This window comes from Lissotriton helveticus, chromosome 4_1, assembly GCF_964261635.1.
Source record: "Lissotriton helveticus chromosome 4_1, aLisHel1.1, whole genome shotgun sequence".
Classification (NCBI taxonomy): domain Eukaryota; kingdom Metazoa; phylum Chordata; class Amphibia; order Caudata; family Salamandridae; genus Lissotriton; species Lissotriton helveticus.
The window spans coordinates 256686621-256708364 of NC_136063.1; the positions used below are offsets into that span (position 1 = coordinate 256686621).

General features: G+C 40.1%; 1 protein-coding gene across 1 annotated transcript in view; it reads left to right on the forward strand.

Annotated features, from left to right (window-relative positions):
• KCNQ3 (potassium voltage-gated channel subfamily Q member 3) overlaps positions 1-21003 on the forward strand; it is an 855832-nt gene extending 834829 nt beyond the window's left edge. The window contains exon 15 of the mRNA XM_078685552.1: positions 19565-21003. Within this exon, the coding sequence (XP_078541678.1) occupies positions 19565-20296 (732 nt within the window). The 3' untranslated portion in view covers positions 20297-21003. The remainder of the gene's footprint in view (positions 1-19564) is intronic.
• Positions 21004-21744: the final 741 nt, after the last annotated feature.

The window sequence follows — 21744 nt, forward strand, 5'->3', positions numbered from 1 at the left end:
CTGGTGAAACTAAGTACGCACTTATTGACTGAGTGAAATAGCTATCTTTTGTTTTCACACGACTCTAGAGATACACTCTTATTCAGGGAGAGCAAAGTTGTCATGTTTTATGGTTGTCAGAAACTAAATCCCTTCTTGTCTATCCAGGGAGGTTAAACTCCTCCTCGCTTATTCGAGAAAGTTTCTAGTGAACTCTGAGCTAGCTGGCAAAAAACTTAAGTCTAATATAGTCAGTAGAGACCTCGTTAACCTCAGTCCTACGTCTACACTACTGAAGATATTATTCCAATGCGCAGAGCCTATTGGGACTATAGGAACTGAACTACAGTATGAAGTAAGGAAGTGGACCGGAGGTCAGCTGTGTAGTCCTTGCTAGATTTACTTTTTAAATATCTGGTTCTCAGACCTTCCCTAGAAATGTTCTTTGTTTAAATATACTATATATAATTTCTGTTTATTATTTGGATAGTTATTTAGACAGGTCTCTGATTTGACAAAACATAAATTCTTGTTGTAAAGAATCCTTCCTTTGTCATACCTTACACAAGAACCTGAAATGGATCAACAAATCTTCACTTACTTCAAAACCCCAAAATTGCCATCCTCTTTGGAAAGATTTTTGGTTTTCAGTGACCAAGCATATGCTAGGTCTAACATGGTCCTGACGGTTGAACCAACATTGACTTAGTCCGTAGTTGGATATGACATCTAGGTTCATATTTAGGTTTTTTAGGAGCAGAGGTACATATGCATGCCTGGATTTTTTAACAATTTTACGGTCAATGTAGAAATTAGATGGGCGAGAGCTAGAAGATCAAAGTTAATGACTTTAGGGTTGCAGATGTCATTGAGTGCAGCAGAATATTTGAATGATGCCAAGATTTTGATCATGTCCAGGACTGTGGAAAAGATAGTAAAAGTTCATGACAGACTGTGGATTAGAGGACTTATTGAGGTAGGGGATGTAGATGTATCAATCATTTTGTGTAGTAATCTTGTTGGTACACAATGACATTAAGTTATTGCAACTATTCTTGGAGAGCATGGCAGAAGAGCTACAATGCTTCAACTTTAAAAGCTCTGACCAGTTTTGTCAAAGTGTTCTAAGCTTCAATGAGTTGTGCTTCTCTGTAAGTGTTTGAAACTGGGCTGCTCCAAGCAGGAATCACATTCCTTGTCAGGGTAGCGTCACAAGCAAACCTAACCTGTGCTCAACCGTCTGGTAGCTTGGGACAGAGCAGTCAGGCTTAGCTCAAAGGGAATGTGTAAACAATAGCAAAATAGAAACACACCAAAAAAAGGATCCCACACCAGATTAAAAAAATAGAGTACATTTTTAGTAAATAAAACAAGAATAAAATGACAAAACTCCAATCAATAGAACTGAGATGTGCAATTTTAAAGATTTAAGTGAAAATAGTGCAAAAAGCACAAAGTACCAACTGTGGAAATCTGGTAGCGCCAGCCCTGAACACAGTCACAAGTTCAGGCTGACTGAGATGGAGTGCAGACCGGCAACAGGGAGCCAGTTAGATCCGCTTTACAGAGTACTTTAGATCCTGGTTACAGAGCACTGCGAGGTCCAGTGTCAAGGATGCATTGCGCAGAATAGGCGATCCATCAGTTCCGGAGAGCAGTGAGGTTGCAATGCGAGGCTCTGCATCATTGTCGAAAATGCCATTGGTGAGGGTAGCTAGCGATGCAGAGTCCTGCACTGAGGAGGCGTCACGGACCGGTGGCTTCCAAAGAGACTACGGGGCTTGCATGGCAAAGTCCTGTGCCGTTATTGGTGCTGCCTCCCCTGCGCTGGCCGGGCTTCAGAATAACTGCATAGGATATGCAATTATTTGTGTGAAGTTATACCTTGGGGCTAAAATTACTGGGGCCAACTATTCTGATCATTCAATCTCTTAAATCACTCCAGTCTCCAACAGCTTGTTTAACTCCCGTTCAAGGAAATTCCATCATCAGGTGAGGCACTTCCCTCACCTTGTATACAAATGGTACAGACCCATTTTTCAAAATAATTTTGTGTTCAAAGTTGTTCAGCAACCCTAGGTTGCTACCAAACACCTTAGGGAACTGGGAATACACATCTTCCAGTAACCATTTTGTTGAGAGTTATAACACTTTCTCTGTGTATTAGGATTCCGAGTAATTCCCATATCTCTCTGATGACTCCATTCTAACAGGTTATTGTTAATTTTTAGCTACGTACACCTATCCCAATCTCACCATCCATGAATTGTATTAGCATCACAACATATCCAAGAACATAAATCTTGACACCTCCATAGCCCAACAGGTTTAAATCAGGTGGAAATTACTCAATTTTCTCCCCACCAAACAACATAGCCCGATTATTGTCTCCTATAGTATAAGGTGATTCTGAATCATCTGGCATATTCAATTTCGTCCCACCAATTGTAATCTCACAATCAGGCAACTCCAACACTGAACACAAATTTCTTCTCCTCTTTCACAAAATGTACCCCTTTTTCTTTAGTCCCCTGACACGCATAGTGTCCTTTCTTCCCACTTTTGTGCATGTAGTAAACTCCACAAAACATCCTGAACTATTGGAGAGATATTCTTCACCTCCATATCTAAAGCATTTCAGGCCCACATTTCTGTTGATACTGACATTTTCACTGTTGAAATATTTTCTAGAATTCTCACTATCAGCATGTATTTTCACATCCCCACCGTTGTCAATTTCATTTTCTTATATCATGTACAGTGCTTTCCGCATCCACAGTGTATTTACCTTTACTTTCGCTCATTTAATGCACCCACATTTTTTCATACTTTCCACATTTGCTATTGCCTCCTTTAAATCATGGTTCTTCAGTGGAAGTTTTTCCTGAACTTTCACATTCGTAGTACACCTAACCATCTGATACCTTACTAGAGAATCAGTGAGTTGTGCAAACTCACTGGTACGTGCTAACGTTTTTAATGTTGCAACATAACTTCCAATCACTTCTTGCTTGCCTTGTAACCGTGTGAAGAATTTGTGCTGTTCCAATACTACATTAATTTGGGATCCAAAGTGATTTTTAAGCATCATAACCGACATATCATAAACATTGTCAGGTTCACCTTCTCTATCCCCAATTGTAATTTCATCCAACCACTCATACACATTCCTTTCTTTAATACCTTGTAAGGATTTTTACATGATCTTGTTTGGTGGTTGGGTGGTGGTCTCTTCCCTGGTGCTCAGGTAATTCCCAGTTATTTTCCCTCAGTCTACTGTGCATGCATGATGCCCATGAGATTCCCGGAGCCATGTGAAGAAGGAGAGAGCTTCTCCCCCCTCCCCACTCCTCCAGCATCACCAGGCACCCTTGGAACCTAGGATGACCTTCCCTCGGGTGGGCTAGTACCTCCTACATAAAAGAGAATTCCAGAGCTTCCCTTGCAGAATCCAGACCTACCTCTGTTTGTGAATTCAATTGGAACAGTTATGCAAGTAATAAATCCCTTTTAAGCAAACTTGGTATTTCCTCTCACCTCTAGTTTGACCCTACTTTTCAAATCTATGCAGGAAAGGTAATGTGTGGAAAGAGCAAGATAACTGCCCAGAAGAAACTTATGTTTAATCTGAGTTCTTTTTCCTGCTGCCATCACTTCAGATTCTGAATGTACATCTTCTCATTAATTGACAAACATATAAAAAAAACTAGCTTGTGGATCACTCCGTTGGCATGCTGAGGGGATAAGCACTGATAGGTGCGCAGATTTGCATTTGCCAAATAAGGTTTTATTTTGACTTGTTTAAAATATTGTCTAGTGAAATGTGTTGTTAGAAATGAAACTAATGAGCAGGTAACTTGTTGTTTTTTAATTTATTGAGTGCTTTGGATGTTTGCTTTAAGTCCCTTAGGTCAGTAGTCAAGGCTCTTTTTCATATTCACTGAAAGAAATGTGCCCATGCACGCTCAATAAAGCCCAACACAATTCTAGACGGTGTCAGTAGAAAGGGCAGCACAGATCTTGGCACAGAATACACATTTTTAATTGCTTAGACAGTTTTATTCCTGTACTCTTATACTCTCAATTTTTACAGATAATCCATAATTCCAGGAGCATGGATCTCCCTGCTCAACTGTACATATCGTGGGTTCCATCAATTTTCAATCCTTTAGTTGCTGCATTGTCAGCACTGACAGAAGCACACCTTTATATCGATCACAGCTCCTAATATATCTAATAATATCTGTTTGAACCCTCATTCCACTCTTCCCTGAATAACAGCATCATTCATCCCACTCATATGATAAACTCTAGGAAACTCCAAAGCAAAGTAACGTAACCCTCTCAATTATGTGGCAGGTTGAATTAAGCAGTCTAACCACACACAAAATAAATTCCACTCAAAATAGGTTCTTCGCAATCAGGAAATCATCATTTACAACATAACTTCTTTCACAGTCACTCTCACGTACATATTTAATTGACCTAACACCTATAGGTACATGGGTAATCATACATAATTCACTCTTTCACCTATCACTCATGCTTCACTCTTAATTTAGGATGCAAATTTGGCAACATAAATTCCTCTTCAGCCTTAATCTGCTCGCTTATCTTCTTTTCATTATTCAAATCTCTCACAATTTTCACAATTCTCTCAATACATTCTCGAACAAACTAATGCTCTTTTTTTAGTCCATTTACGCACATGTTCCCATATGGTATGGTTAGCATTGCACTTCATTTGTGCAATTGTATTCAGAAATGTACCATATTTATAATACATTTTTAGCATCTTCGGAGAAAGGGGGTCTTTAAGGGAGACCTTGAAATCCGACAGAAAAGCTAAACAAAATTCATGATTATTAAAAATAATAACCTACACATTACATGATAGAGTATAAGATATATGTAGTAGATACATAGCTCCTTCACCTGCAGTAGAAGGGAGAAAAGTACACCTAAAACAAACCTTAGCTCCGAGAATATCCACATATTCACTTAACATTTTAGTATAAATATTATCATGAAATTCACTAACTAAGCTGTTCCTATCTGTCAGCGTATTAGACTTAGTATCATGTTGTACTGCTGATAATTCAGCTTCTGTGGAGACATATCCCATCAGAGGAACAAGGCATAACAGTAAACCAACTAAGATTATCAGGGTAATTATCAAGGAGATTAGTCCAATAATTTTGCTGCATTTGCTAAATACCATTTTCTATTGAGATCAAAAATAAAAATGCCGTAGATCTCCAAAAATCAACAAGACATTTATTTAAAACAGTAAGAAAGCTTTTCTTTTTTTAAAGTAATGATCACAAAATGAAAATAGACTTCAAAACTGTTTTATCGGTTCTTCTTGTTCAATTTATGCAATTCGTTTTCTCAAACTGTTTTCTTGATCCAGATTCTAGCCAGGCTAGCTTGAATCCAGTGGCAAAGTGAGCAAGGGACCCACGGCTGGGCCTTCCCTGCCAACTTAGGGCGAACAAAGCAAACACAAGAGATGATGGACGGAGTGTTGAAACTTTTCAGACACTCACCAACATTGGATTCAAGCGAACCTGGCTGATGAGGGGTGTTACTCCAAAACCGGTCCTTGGATGCTTGTTTCCGGTCCAGGGATGACATGGCTTGGCAGTTCTGGCTGGACTGTTTCCATGAGGGACAGGGTCAAGACTGATTTGCATATGGCTATGTCTGAACTGCAGTGGGGAAGTGAGCTAAAGAATGATGATGGATTCAGCCCAGTTCTATAACTGGGGGTCAGTGTCTGAAAAGTTTCAGTGCTCTGTCCATCATCTTGTGTTTACTTAAACTTTGATCAGCATCAGGTACTCAATTCATTGTGAACTGCTTTCTTCCTCTGGGGGTTCTTGTGACTAGAATTTTCAACTGAAATTTTAGACTAATCAGATCAGTGACTACTTCTTGTTGCTGCCACTCATGACTTTGTAGAAACTGGTCACTCTGACCTGGGCTTCAAACTGACCCCTGCTGCCAGTACCTTGACTAGAATCTTCACTTTCATCAGTAGCCACTTCTATAACTTCATCATCTTCATCAGGTTCCTTTAAAAAAAATGCCCCCATCCCTTCCCACTCTGGATCCACGCTGCAAAAGCTTGACTCTGTGATTCAGTGATTGTTTTTACCACTTCTTCATCCTCCACCTTCACTCCTCTCATGTGAGCAGCGTGGATTTACTTCAGGACACTTCACAGCAGTGTTAGTCTCAAGTATAGCTTGAAATGGGCCTCACCAACATTCTTCAAGGCAACTTTTGCATAAGTTTCTATCCTTATATTCTTGCAGCTTCACTTGTTTCAATGACTGATGAAATTATTCTAGGTTACTGCAAAGGTCTAGCTGACATGGTGATATGTCTTTCACATAAGGTAAATTCGAGAACAGCACTGACCAAAGACATTCCATGCCACCCACTTAATCCAAGAGATTGGGTGATTATGCATTGTGATGGCGGCGTAACACAAGAAACTTGGAGAGTGATTCAACCCGTGGCTACAGATATATAAAGAATTGTGATTTTATCTTGACAAAGAACGTGTAGAGACTGATCTGTGTAGTTCTAAAGCCTTGACAAAGCCCCAGGCATAATAGCCCTAGGGGGTGAAACACGTTTTGGCTGTTCTTTAATTCCATTGGACATCGAACTATCATTTTGGAAATAAAATTGGAGCCACATGCAAATGGACATGATTATGACTGATTATTAAATGGGAAGACACTCCAACGCTGTTTTGAACAGCATAAGCACTTTGCCACTGGTTAGTGCATAGATTACTAAGACCAGCAAAAAGTAGTCCTGAAAAATATACAGTTTGAAGGCCAAAGTTGGGTAAAATCATGGCAAGGATGTCATGTCCAATACTTACTAAAGGCTTTGCAATCAGGGAAGAGTGTGAAATGCATTGACCACAATAGCCAGTGATTCCCAGGAATGTAATAATCTCCCTCTGGGAGTTAGGGAGACACAGCTTCAGAATTTCAGAAACATGTTTTTTTTAGACTTTCCTGGCTGCTTTTTTCAATGTAATAACCTAGATAAATCACATTGTTTTTAAAATATTGCATCTTTGTAAGAGAATATTTGTCACCAATGTCAGCTACATGGTTTAACAGTGCAATCATGTCAAGTTTGTAATCTTCTTTTGACTTAGATGCCACCTATAGGTCATCTATATACTGCACTAGTAATGAGTTACAAGGCAACTGCACATTTTCCAAATCTTTTTTTAGGATTTGATGCTTATTTGAAAGACTTTCAGTATACCCTGTGGAATTCAACAGCAAACAAGAACATTATTTTGGAATTAGCCTGCAAGTAGATACTGGCTTTCCTCATTGAGAGGAATGAAGAAGAACTCTTGGCATAGGTCAATGACTGTATACCATGCCATTTTCCATCTGTCTGGATTTGAAACAAAATTACTGCAGGATTTTTCCGGACCACTGGGCAAAATGGAACCACTTACATTTATTTTGTGTATGTCCTGCACAACTTTCTGTTTACCACTTGGTTTCATAATGCCCATCACAGGAGAGTTGCAAAGACTACAAAGCACTTCCTAAAGAATTCCCTGCTTACTCATTTTCTCAGTGGCAGGCTTCATTACTCTTCTGCTTCTTTTGAAATGTTGTACTATTTCATTCTGGAGAAAATTGCATTTGGTTTATGTTTATCCTAACAGACGTTGTACTTATTATTGACCATATCTCTTTTCCTATGAAATCCTGTACCTCTACTGTGACAGTATGTCTTAATCATAGTTAGTGAAGACTGGAAACAACTAAACTCTCAAATCATGTGATTCAAAATTTACACACTGACCCTTCATCTTGGGTTTCCATTGCTAAACCAACCAGAGTGCAGTAAATCACACAGTTCATCTTGCAAAGCAAGTCTCTGCCCAACAAATTGACAGGACTTAAATCACATAATATGAACTGATGATTATTATGAATTGATCACATTTAAACAGGATCATCTGCTGTAACATGGTTAGTAATCTGTTTATTACTAATGATTGCAACTTGGACTTCTCTATACAAGATGGGTAGGTTTAGAACATCTACAGAACAACCTAAAGAGCAGGCAGCCTCTTTATGTTTCAAGAAGAAAACCTGCTAGCCATTGACTTCATCAATATATGGGTCTCTTTGGTCTACCTCCAGGACTGCACCTTAGAAGAAATCCTCCTCCCCTTTAGGCACCGCCACTGTGTATTAGTTCCTGGAGATAACTGAGGAAATCCTTACTCAAAATTAATGGATTCTGTTTGACCCTGAGCTGTAAGCCATTTTGTTTCCCATGTTTTGTACCATTGGGACTATTGACATTTACATTAGAAACTGTACTTGATCTTGCATATTCTTCCAGGAGCTTGTTGGGCTGAGGCTAATGGCTGTGTCTGCACCTGATTTATATTGCGCTGCATGTGAGGGACAAATCATTCTGGATTCAATGTGGATTCTGAATTCCCATTTCCAATGGCCAGTTTTATAGCAGAAATGACAAGTTGTGCTCTCCTTTAACATGTCAATATTTTAATTAATTCCAGAATTATTCACAACGCCTCGTCCATGATGTTCCATTAGCACCATCTCATTTCCCATTCTCACCCCTTGCATTAAATATATCATATTCATTCCAGTTTTATCAGGCAACACAAATCCCAAATTGGAACCCATCAACTGATTCCTACAATTTCTCTGATACTTCTTTGTCTGGGCATCCATCAACTTCAATGTGATCTTTTTCTACTTCTCAGCAAACCAATCTTTACGGTATTTGACATACTCCAGGATCAAATTTATACACTTAGTTTGTCAGCATGTCATACTCTGTTTATGTGAACTGAGCTCTGGATGTAAAGATATAATGAAGGTGGAAACCAAACCATATTTCCCTTTATCTTCAACTCTAATGTGTTTCTTAAAAAACTGCATAAAACTTTCATAATAAGCATGCACTGACTTTTTCCGCTCTTGTATAGACCTAAAAATCATTGAGCAGTTGATTTCTTTCTTCGCTACTTTCTCTTTCAAATGTTATATTACTTCTCTGTATATGTCAGTAACCACCTCAGCTGGTTCCTCATTCGGCTGAGCAATAGAAACCTTACACTTAGACCACAAATCACTGGGAACATCAATCTCAAACAATGCATTCAAATCAGTCCAAGCAATCAACAAAATTGCTCTCAATCTAAAAAACGTCTTCTACCATTTCCCTGGTTCCTCTCACAATCTGATGACATCCAAGGCCTGTGCACATAATTCTCTTCATGTACTTCTCGCAGGGGAAACTTTGAAATGTTCTCTAACTCCCAATCACTAGTAGACACCCTTACTCTTTCCCACAACTGAAACGTTTTTTTTTTATTAGTAATCCCTTTCTTCAACCTCTCCCTATATTTCTTCAAATCCCTCAGATCCTTTGTCTTTTCCACTAAATCCCTAATGTGAGCTCATAAGGTTATACAATCCAATTATTTTATTTCATCATTAGTCAAATACATTTTATAATTTCTCTGCACATTTCTCATTCTCCTGATGTCAATCTCACACTCATCAGCCAATCTTTCAAGTGTATCATTTGCCATGTTTGCTGTCATGCTGCTTCTTTCTGCAGGTATCTCTTTTAACCCACATTGTAGAACAATAACCTATCTGTGTCAATGATTCCCTGCAAAGTTCTCAAATTCAATTTTTAAAAGCCCAAAATTAATATCCCTCTCCTTTGTAGATTCACTTGTAAGAGAAGCAGAATGTATGTCACTTGAAGTTGAAGAAATAACAGCAGTATCTATGCTAGTACTCAGCAAAGCTGTCAATTAATTCTCAGGTGGGGTACTCGCTTAAGCACTCACAACTGTAAGCATAATCAATCCCTGTGATTGTACACCTGCACCATCTCCTGCTGCATCCACATCAGGTAGTACGGAACCCTTCCCCTGTGTCTGGTGCCATCAGTAGATCATTTAAAAGGGTATAGTCCTCATCTGAATCCCAAACTCAACTCTGCTTCTCCCTGTCTCCCTCATGTTTTTTTCTGTTTGTTGTCTCGTGAATATTGCTAGAAAAACGCTCACTCCCACTATTATGTTCTCCCTCCAGAATGTCTCTTGTCCATCCTACTTGCTCGCCAACCATTGTTTAAATGAACTCTTCACCTGCTTCTTCATTTACTTTCCTCCTGTTCTGCAGCCCTCCGATCCAATTTACTTAATGCTTCTAATTGTGTATGTCTAGGTAACAGCTTTAAATCATTCATAATTTGTCTTGGGAAATCTAGCTTTCTAACGTTAATGGCATCCTCCAAAGGAAATTGCAAGTCCTTGTCAGAAGAGGTACATTCATGCATTTTAGAAAACCAGGTACACGTATAAAAACAATGTCCATTGTCATTTCATGTGCAGATATACCCACTGCAGGTAACTTCTGTCCCTCTGTACAATGTACTCTAGCAACGTTACTCTTTTTCAACACAGCACCGATTTTTTTTCACTCCAAACTATCCAAAAACTATAGGAAACAAGCTAGCAATCTACAGCCAATCTAAGCATGACTATGCCAAAGGTCACCCAATCACAGCGCAGCTTTGACAGTAACCAAAGAATGGCAGCGCATCTCTGTGGTGACATCCCACCAATCCCAGTGTGACTCCTCAGATAACTAACAAATCACAGCTGTTTCATACCAAAAATATGCTAAGTCATCTAAGTCTAGCATAATAAAAGAGCACCCAAGGTAGGGTCAATCAATCTACACGCAGGACTTATTATTTTCATGACCATTATGAAGAAGGGGACACATTTGCTACATGTTAATGGACTTAATTTAGGAGAGGAGACATGTTGACATAACCCGGAGTGCAGCTTTTAATTTGGTGCCTTCAACCAGGACCTTGACAGAAAGCTATGAAGAGCTATCCAGTTGAGAGTACAGGTTGGGGAGACCAATCAAGTGTTTCCTAAATCTTAGACTACACAAAGGACATCCAGAATGAGCACAAGATCTGCAGTTCCCTTCAATTGTGGGTCTGGGATTTTATTCTTAATCAGAAATGTGTCAGTGCTATACAGAATCGTGCATTACTGCTATACGCCAGATATGTTAAACCAAGTATACCAAAAGTTGTCTCCAGGCTTGATTGTTCCTAGCAATTTCATCTAATTATCTAATCTACCATTCACCTAAAAAATCTAATACTATGAGAAATGTAACCAGCTTCAACAATTTTTGATTAAATAGTATTTGGACTCATAATGGTGAAAGCATAATGAATTGATTTCCCTTCTGTATGCTAGAGGAATGGACCTTGATGGTGGAAATGCTGAAGCTCTATATTATTAGTTTTATCAATAGGTTTGAAAACTCTTGACTATTCACTAATTCTGCATTGCATGACCATAGCAACTATTCTGCTCTCGCCCTTTTTATTGTTACCTCCTTTGCAACTACACCTATGTATACAAGTTATGTCTGAGAAACAAATTCTTAACTGAGTTAATATTAGGCATACATGAATTCTAGCACTGTAGATTGATGAAGATATGCTTGGGCAAATTACTACTTTTTTCTGGAGTAAGTCATTTCCTCATAGACAAATCTCTGGGGATGATTTCCAGAGATTTATACACATCAATTCTGTTAGGTGTGCAAAAATATATGCGGGCAAATGGCTGACTCTATTTCACAGACTAAGCCCTTTTGTAATGTATGCTAGTGTTTTATAAATTGGCAGTGTCTCAGTGGCACATATGTATATGGCATTGACTTTGGCATGACAGAGATGGCATATCAGAGGCTGGTTTGAACTCAGGTGTGATAAATATATGAATAGAAGAGGTTTATTGTGTGCCTGGTTGGAAAAAACACATACTTTAACCCCTCCCATGCTGGTGACGAACCCCAGCCGTCACGCCCTGCAGTGGGCGTGTGCTGATGACGGCTGGGGTTCGTCACGGCCCCGCCCTGTTCTTTTGTTTAACGCACAGCGGAAAAATCGCGGCCGCAGCGAAGGGGTTAAATACTGGATGAATGGCTCTAAATTATATTTATAGAACATCTTTCTCAGGATGAGGGATCCGAAGAAGATTCCCTCATATGTATTATGATTGCAAAACTGCCCTCTGGAAACCATTATTTACTGAGGCTATTACACTGATGAAGTGCTGCTTGGAAAAAATTACGAGGCGTTGCCTATCTTTGTAGAGCCATAATAAAGATAATTGAAGAAAGTGCCATAATGAGTGGTAGTAAAGTCACCTGACTGAGTCAGTACTGCCAGAGACTTGGGACATAATCCGTCATCTGATGCCTCATCTAATAATTTTACCAACATAAACATTATCTAATTCATCTAAATGAGGTTTACACTATCACCGTGACCATGATATATGTAAATCAGAATCATAGATGTCAATTAGGGGAACTAGGGATTAGCAGCTGATATCAATGGCTTTGCCTTTGATACTACAGCCCCTTCCTATGCTTTCCCTTGTGTCCATGATCAAGATAGCATTGTGAACTAAAAATCCTGGTTACTTTCTGTGCTTTCAGTCCTTGCGCATCCTTTAACTCTTCGGATTCTGTTAAGGGACCCAAGGTTTCGACAAGGATTGAACCTTTTAGGACATAAATTGCCAAACACTTGTGATAGGATTTATAATGAATCAACATTCGTACCATAGTCACCCATTCTGCCATGACCGTTTTTATAGATCACTAAAGTTATCATACTTTCTGAATTGTATGTGAAAATTAACAACCAATCCAAATAAAGTCATGTCAAGACAGTAACAGGTTACACATGGGTAAGTGATATAAATAGCCAGACTGGTCTAAGCATCATGTTACCAAGTCTTCTTATTTGTCTGTATAAAAGGGATTAGAAGTCCAATATACAGGTATGTGACAAGAAAAAGCTTTAGTTACATAGTGGTATTGAGGAATATGCATTGCATGATATAAAGGAAACCGATATATGATGATGTGCGCCTCTAAGAGTAGAGCTGCATCATGGAAAAAGCAAAGTGCAACACACACTAAGTCTGTTGTTCAAATATGATTTTATCTTGAAAAAGCAAAAAACAGGAGGCGTTTGGCAAAACAGGAACAATTGGTTTAATTAAACTGGAGCACAGTTAGTGAAGCGGATCTGAGGACTGTCTCAAAGTACAATCAATCTGAGCAAGTCTTTACACAGTTTTTGTCTACTTCCGCCTATCCTTGTTTGATGAAAGAAAGCAGGACTTGTCTGTGGAGTCTAAATAGGGCCCAACAACACAAAAGTTCCAGAGGGTCTAGTGAAACAGTGAGTCAAGCGTGCAAGTCGCCATAAAACATATCAATCCACTGACTGACTACCTACAACGGTACACCGGGACGCCCTAACGGATGGTCCAAGGTACCCATCAGTCACCACTCGGAACCGCCCTTCATCATCTGGGATTCCTTCAGTAGACCATCGATGTATACATATACTATTCTCATAAAGACAGGTAACCCAGATGTTATAAAGGTCCCTCTGATTGGAATAGAATTTAGTATGGTCATACACCTCCTTTGGGAGTAAAGTGATAAGTCATTAGGTGACTGATAGTGTGCAGTGCAAAAAAATGAATATAACAGAAAGTGAAAAATAGGGAAAATATGCAATTAAAATTGGATTGGGGAGTACAGAACAACTTTATTCGGGTGATACTTGCCCTACCAAGTTTTACAAATTTGCCAAGGCAGGTTGAAAAATGACTGCCTAGAGGTGGTACCAGGTCGACATGTTTCAGCAATGATGGATCAAGTTATCCTTGCCTTCTTCAGGACCTAACAACAAATCAATTGCTACTGCAAAAACTAAAAACAGTGAATATAGTGGAACCATAAAAGTAAAGACAAGTATCGAGATCACCTGGAGTTCCTAGGTGTCACTTGTTGTCTTGCTCTCACAAAACGTGTGTTAATCACTAGAAAAAAGGGAGTCAGAGAAAAAGGAATGAATGCCCATGGTTACACGAGCACATGTTGATTCACACACATTACTAGGTTTGAAATAATAAACCTTAGTTTAGCCAATATTAGAAGTGCTATGAATACCCATGGTGGTATATTGCTGTTATCACATTCATGGGAAAACATCTATAACTCACATGAACATTACTTCAGTGGATCTTACCAGATTTGTAGGAAGTGAAGGCCTCACCCCACCTGGCAGCAGCTCAGGAATGATGAGGAGCACCGCTCTGTATCAGGGCAAGTAAACACACAATTGTTGGAAACAAGCCCCTCTTTCCAGTAGAAACGACACGAAGAGTTAATGACCTACACGCACGTTACACTCAGATAAAAAACCTCAAGAGGTCAGCTCAGAACAATCTATTGTTTAAAGAAAGCGGGATGTGAAACGGACATCTCACCCGATATCAATCGAAACTTAAAAAGTAAGAGCTCAAGTGACTCTCTTATTCAGCTAACGTCAGATATGTGTCAGCTATCTCTCATTTGGAAAACTGCAAGCAACCGGGATCAGACAAGTTCAAGTGGCTAGATCCGGTACTACCTCATACTTTAAAGAGGACATGGCGGATCGAGGTTAACAATCTCTCAATTGCTACATACTCAACAGATGACATAAACAGCGCAGTAGTCTCGAGACCTCGCCTGAAACACGAGCGGGCTCGCACTCACCTAACCGTCGGTACTCCAGCGCCGGCTTCCGAGCCGACTGGGGAGGTGCCGGCATGTCCGGACGTGTTAGTTTAAAAGACGTATCGGGATTCGCCCAAGCAGTCATGTGACCCCTGGGTGTGTTAGCTGATTGGCCGATCATTTTCTAAGTACGGGATACTCCATCGGTGTATGGAGCCGCTTATGTCACACTGTTGGCAAATGAATAAACGATGTCTTGGAAACAGAAACTGTATACAAAAATATACACAAATATATACAGAGCGTGACGATCTTTGTTTGATTGAGATATTAATGCCTGATCATTGAAAATGACACAGACCCAGGACGAGTGTCCTACGTCCTAAGTGCAAAAACAGAGTAAGTCCCACTTTGTAATGAATGTGTGTTGATGTATCAGAAGTGGAAGTCTGATTCCCGTATATACAACAAAGTCCCAAGGGGAAAAAACCATACCGATTGTGTGAGGAACTTACCACTCGGGTGTCCAACTCCTGGCATACATGAATATATATATATATATATATATATATATATATATATATCGGGAGTGGGTTGTAACCTAACTATGATGGTCCTGACTAAGAATTCATGTTAGGGACAATGCTACAATGGTCCGGGCTGCGATTTTATATCAGGGCAATGGGCATTATCCGAAAAGAGCAAATCCTCCCATCTATAGTTAATACTAGACTAACCAGGTTTATAAAGAGGACCATGGAATGTCATCATTCAGATCTCCATGATGGGTATCAAGTTTCAGGACCCATTTCTGCTCTTTCAATAGAAGAAACCTTGTCACATCTGTAATGTGTGTTGGAATAAAAGGCTGTTCCAACACAGTCCATTGAAAAGCGGTCGAGGGATGATGTGCCTCTAAGAAATGTGTAGTCAGCTTTGTGGCCTGTCTCTTGCACCTAATGGTGCTCTTATGTTCGGATATCCTCACTCGGATCTTACGGGTGGTCATTCCTACGTATCTCAAACCGCAGGGGCACGTTATTAGATACACAAGTCTTTCACTGTTGCAATTCGTGAATTTGGTCTGTAGCCATGGTCTCGATGAACCTATGTCTATCTCTGTTGATTTCTTAGTTTGGGGGCAAACTTGGCAGCATCCACATGGGTGGTGTCCAGTCACAGGCGGTAGGTCCCAAAGGGAACCTACAGTCCTAGAAGGCTCTCCTCGGTGTCTCGTATGAACCATCCTGTCCCTCAAATTTGGGCCTCTCTTGAAGGAGAAGAGGGGGGTCTGGATGGAAATAACTCCTGAGTTGAGGATGGGCCAATGCCTCTTCACCTGTTTCTGGATTCTATTGGACAGGGTCCCAAACGTGTGCACAAAGGTAAGTCGTTCCAATGGTGGTTTGGCTGGTGATGGTTCAAGCAGCGCCAGGCGATTATTATTGCTTGCCCGTTTCATAGAGCGACGTACCAGTCTGGGTGGGTATTTACGTGAAACCAGTTGTTCTCCGAGGTCAGCAGAATGTTGTTTGAAAGTCTGAGTTGTGGAACAATTTCTTTTAACTCGAAGAAACTGTCCAAACGGTAAATTCTCCCTAAGAGCTCCGGGATAGTAACTATCAAACAAGAGAAGGGAGTTTCTTGACATCGGTTTTCTATAGAGTTCGGACTGCAAGCCATTGGCAGTTGCCTGGATCCTCAAATCTAGAAAAGCCAAACTGTGGACTCCTATTTCAATGGTAAACCGCAGAAAAGCATTCCTGCTATTTAGCCACTGAAGGAAAGCTTCACAGGCATCTCTCGGGCCCCGCCTTACCACCAGCACATCGTCGATGTATCTCTTCCATATTATCAGATGTTTCTTATATGGATTGCTGTTGGTGAGGATGTGTTCTTGTTCGAAAGAATGCATGTATAGATTAGCTAAGCTAGGGGGCATAAACGCTCCCCATGCTCATCCCAGATACTTGCAAATATATGGTTTCTTCAAACCTGAAGAAATTACGTTTCATGGCTAAGGTTGCACAGGCCATAATGAATTGCACTGGTGTAATGCTGTCAAGGTCCCTGGACTCCAGTAATGTCTGGATGACTTCCAGAGTCTGACCTTGGGGGATAGAGGTGTACAGGGCCTCAACATCGAATGACACGAGGAGATCTGTGGCGGTGTCAAATTCAATCTCTGGTAGAAGGTGTAAGACATGGGGCGACCATCATTTCTGGTATTGGTTCTGTCCTAGAACCTTTATCAACCTTTGTCGATCACTTTTTGCGACCTATGGTTTCAGAGATGCCAACCTATCTGAAGGACACTACCGATGTCTTACGCCTTCTACCAGAGATTGAATTTGACCCCGGTTGCTTGCGGTTTTCCAAATGAGAGATAGCTGACACATATCTGACGTTAGCTGAATAAGAGAGTCACTTGAGCTCTTACTTTTTAAGTTTCGATTGATATCGGGTGAGATGTCCGTTTCACATCCCGCTTTCTTTAAACAATAGATTGTTCTAAGCTGACCTCTTGAGGTTTTTTATCTGAGTGTAACGTGCGTGTAGGTCATTAACTCTTCGTGTCGTTTCTACTGGAAAGAGGGGCTTGTTTCCAACAATTGTGTGTTTACTTGCCCTGATACAGAGCGGTGCTCCTCATCATTCCTGAGCTGCTGCCAGGTGGGGTGAGGCCTTCACTTCCTACAAATCTGGTAAGATCCACTGAAGTAATGTTCATGTGAGTTATAGATGTTTTCCCATGGATGTGATAACAGCAATATACCACCATGGGTATTCATAGCACTTCTCAACATGTGCTCGTGTAACCATGGGCATTCATTCCTTTTTCTCTGACTCCCTTTTTTCTAGTGATTAACACACGTTTTGTGAGAGCAAGACAACAAGTGACACCTAGGAACTCCAGGTGATCTCGATACTTGTCTTTACTTTTATGGTTTCACTATATTCACTGTTTTTAGTTTTTGCAGTAGCAATTGATTTGTTGTTAGGTCCTGAAGAAGGCAAGGATAACTTGATCCATCATTGCTGAAACATGTCGACCTGGTACCACCTCTAGGCAGTCATTTTTCAACCTGCCTTGGCAAATTTTTAAAACTTGGTAGGGCGAGTATCACCCGAATAAAGTTGTTCTGTACTCCCCAATCCAATTTTAATTGCACATTTTCCCTATTTTTCACTTTCTGTTATATTCATTGTTTTGCACTGCACACTATCAGTCACCTAATGACTTATCACTTTACTCCCAAAGGAGGTGTATGACCATACTAAATTCTATTCCAATCAGAGGGACCTTTATAACATCTGGGTTACCTGTCTTTATGAGAATAGTATATGTATACATCGATGGTCTACTGAAGGAATCCCAGATGATGAAGGGCGGTTCCGAGTGGTGACTGATGGGTACCTTGGACCATCCGTTAGGGCGTCCCGGTGTACCGTTGTAGGTAATCAGTCAGTGGATTGATATGTTTTATGGTGACTTGCACGCTTGACTCACTGTTTCACTAGACCCTCTGGAACTTTTGTGTTGTTGAGTATAAGTTGGGAATGTTCCCAGAGCTGTGTTCTTTAAATATTCCCATGGGTCCCCTACCAGATCGGTATTTCGTGGTTGTCTAAATAGGGCCCCCATGGTTACAAATCCAGGTGGGGCTCGCCCTTGCATGAACACAATGTGGCTAGTGGGAAACATGTCCAAATGTTCTGCATGAGGATCGTGTGATAACTGCATGTACTCTGTGTGCTGAGTTCTTATTGGCTATGTGTTCCTAACTTCATGTGGCATCTGACTTTCTGGTGTTTTGGGAATGTGCTCAGCCCACTGGCCATGTGTGCTTTAATGGAGCCAATTTCCCTGGACCATTGTGGTGTAGCTGCGATTATCTGGGGGATAGAACTGAGTTTCCTGTTCGCGCGTTTGTCTGCTGGCTACATACCACCCTACCTATGACCTGTCAATCAGTAACCTCAGGCCTAGGACACAGAGCCTGCCTGACCACGTATTTCTGAGTCGGGGTTGCTGGATAGTTCATGAAGGGCGAATTTGAAAATAGTGATGCGATTTCGCTCATATATGCAAGTGTATTATTTAAAGCATTGGACTTGATTTATCAATAGCAAGAAGTCGATGCCACATAATTTATGAATTTATATGAAATCACACAAATCTACATGGTAATTTTTGGAAAATCATGTGAAATTAGATGAAATGTGGTTTGCCGTTGTCCCAAGTGAAAATTTCACATGAAGATATACCTTCTGTAAAAAAAAGTGTTATGAGATACTGAATGAACATTGTTTGAAGCATAATCTACTTTGTGAGAAAGACCTTTCCTTGCCGGTAAAGCTCCCATCGGCAAAAAAGACTAAAATCTATTAAATGGAAAAGATCAAATTTCAGAAATGTTGCCATGCTGAATAATTTGCCTAAAGACTTATATCATAGTTCTTTTCCTTTTTTTGTTGAAGAAATTAGCACTGGTAACCCACAAAATGTAGGGATAGTACACACAATTACACAAAAAGGTGTTTGTGGAAGAGCATTTCTAAAGAAATGCAATCTATTGGTGCCCTATTTATTTTCCTTTGCTTATGGTCATTATGCATTAACTACCATGTGGTGACGTTTATCCAGTTGTCACAAGGTACACTGGCTAGGCAAGCAGGTAAACATATTTCAATGTCAACAGTCTTTTCAAATTTTGCTTGTCATGGTCAGTGGGATTGCAAAAGATTGATAGTATCTTGCTTAAATGTAAAATTCATTGCTGGAGTCAATAGGGTCATGGTCATCTATCTATCTATTAGGCCTAACTTCAAATACAAAGCATAAGTTATTAACATTACTTGGAAGATTATTCTAAACTTTTACAGTGCTCTGTTGTCTCTTTCAGGTTAACGACATGGACAAGAAACTTGATTTCCTAGTAGATATGCACATGCAGCATATGGATCAACTTCAGGTGGAGGTGACAACATATTACCCTTCTAAAGGCACAGGCTCCATAAAGGAAGAGAGCGAAGGGGACAGCAAGTATTCGGAGTTTGAAAGGGTCATTTATAACTACTCTGAATCTTGTACTCATTCGACTCCATGTAATTTGCACCAAGTTCCAATTAACACAGTAACACCATATGGTTTGTTTACGGAGGACCCAGTGAGCTACTGTGGGCATTTGCCCTTTGGAGGGCAAAGTTGTGGGAGGACGGATCCACCCTCTTCAGCATCATACCCAGAAAGGCCAACAGTGTTGCCTATCCTGACACTAATTGACACCCGAGTCAATTTCCAATCCCAGGTTGACGTTGCCAGCTCCTACGCAGAAAGGATTTCCCCCACTCAGAGACGTAGCTTTACCCGAGACAGTGACACACCACTATCCCTTCTGTCCGTCAACCATGAGGAACTAGAGCGCTCACTCAGTGGATTCAGCATCTCGCAGGAAAGGGATGACTTTGCTTTCGGACCAAGTGCAGGATCAAGCTGGATGAGAGAGAAGCGCTATCTGGCGGAAGGGGAAACAGACACAGACACTGACCCATTCACACCGAGTGGACCGATGCCCCTGTCTTCAACGGGAGATGCCATTTCTGAGTCAGCATGGACCCCTTCCAAGCCACTTTAGGCCAGGCAGGCATTTCTGTTGTCCACAAACTTTGTATATTTCAATGCACACTTGTCCAAAGCTCACACTTTCAATCACTGAAGGCACATAAAATGCATGCCCACTAGCATTAGCAGTTCATGAAAATGTGTGAACACACTTTCTTTCATACCAATGAAACTAAGCAGCTTCTTTTCCGCATGGTTTGCATGAACTTACACTATATAACTGCGTCCGATATTTCCTTCTTTACTGTTGAGTCATATCTACCTGGCATTCCAATTACAATGACTGGATCTATGCAGAAAGCAACTTCGTGGTTTGTGCTACTTTTGTTAACAGACCGACAACATGAAACTAGTTCTAGGAAAACCTTTTCCTGTAAAAGCTTCTTTTTTATGTCTCCTTTGCCTGTCTTTCATTGTGAGTGCAGCTTTTTGCATCCAAACTAGCCAAAAACAATCAATATTTGTTTCAATCCCTGCAGAAATGTGGTTGAGACGTATTGACCTAAATGAGATGATATCTTTTATGATGTGTCACGTCAGATTATACACTCTAAGAATTAAAGCTTTTTTTAAATTACCTGGCGTTGAGTTTAGGAACACTCAGGTTGCCTATAATATACTTATTTTTTATGTTTTTGGCTACCTAAAATAAAACCAATGTAAATCGTTTTAACGGCAGGTAGTGTGAAACTGGACCAATTAAAATGTGTTTAAAACTTTTGTAACCGCACATTTCTAGCATTGTCATGGAACCAGCAACGTTACAGATTTTACCAAAAGTGAGGTATGCATAAGGCGGTAGATCACATTTTTTGGGATAGGCTCTCTTATGAAAGCACTACCACAGTTTGTGTGGGGTTGTCACTGAAGGGGTACCAATTTCTCATGATTTTTTATGCACACATAAAGGAATACTAATCCGACGGGGTATACAGGATGATGAATAAAGCTATGTCAAATATGCACAACACTATTCCTCCCACTTCATTGAATGCAGCAGAAATCACAACATTTGATGACATTTCTAAAATTCAAATTCAGCAAAATCACGGATTGAGCTCTTATTTAAGGGAAACACCTTCAAATATAATTGTGTGGACTAAAGATTTGGCAGGATTTTTCACCCACAGCAATAGTGGTGTGAACAAATCAAACATGTATTTAGCTACCAATTTAGCCTCAACATTTGATTGGTTGAAGATACTGATTTGAAAATGGCTGCAGGAAAATTATTCAGCATCTTCATAACTGAACAAAATAAGAAAACCCATGCAATTTCATGCACTGCAAATTATATACTCCAAGCAGTTCTCCGTGCATGGTATTTCTACACATTATTAAGAACTTCACAAAAACACACAACATTCAAAACTAGATTATTAGGTAGTTCAGTTGACTGGGCTTTTGAGACATTGGCAATAACACTGTGGTATACACGCATGATACATAAAGTAAAATATA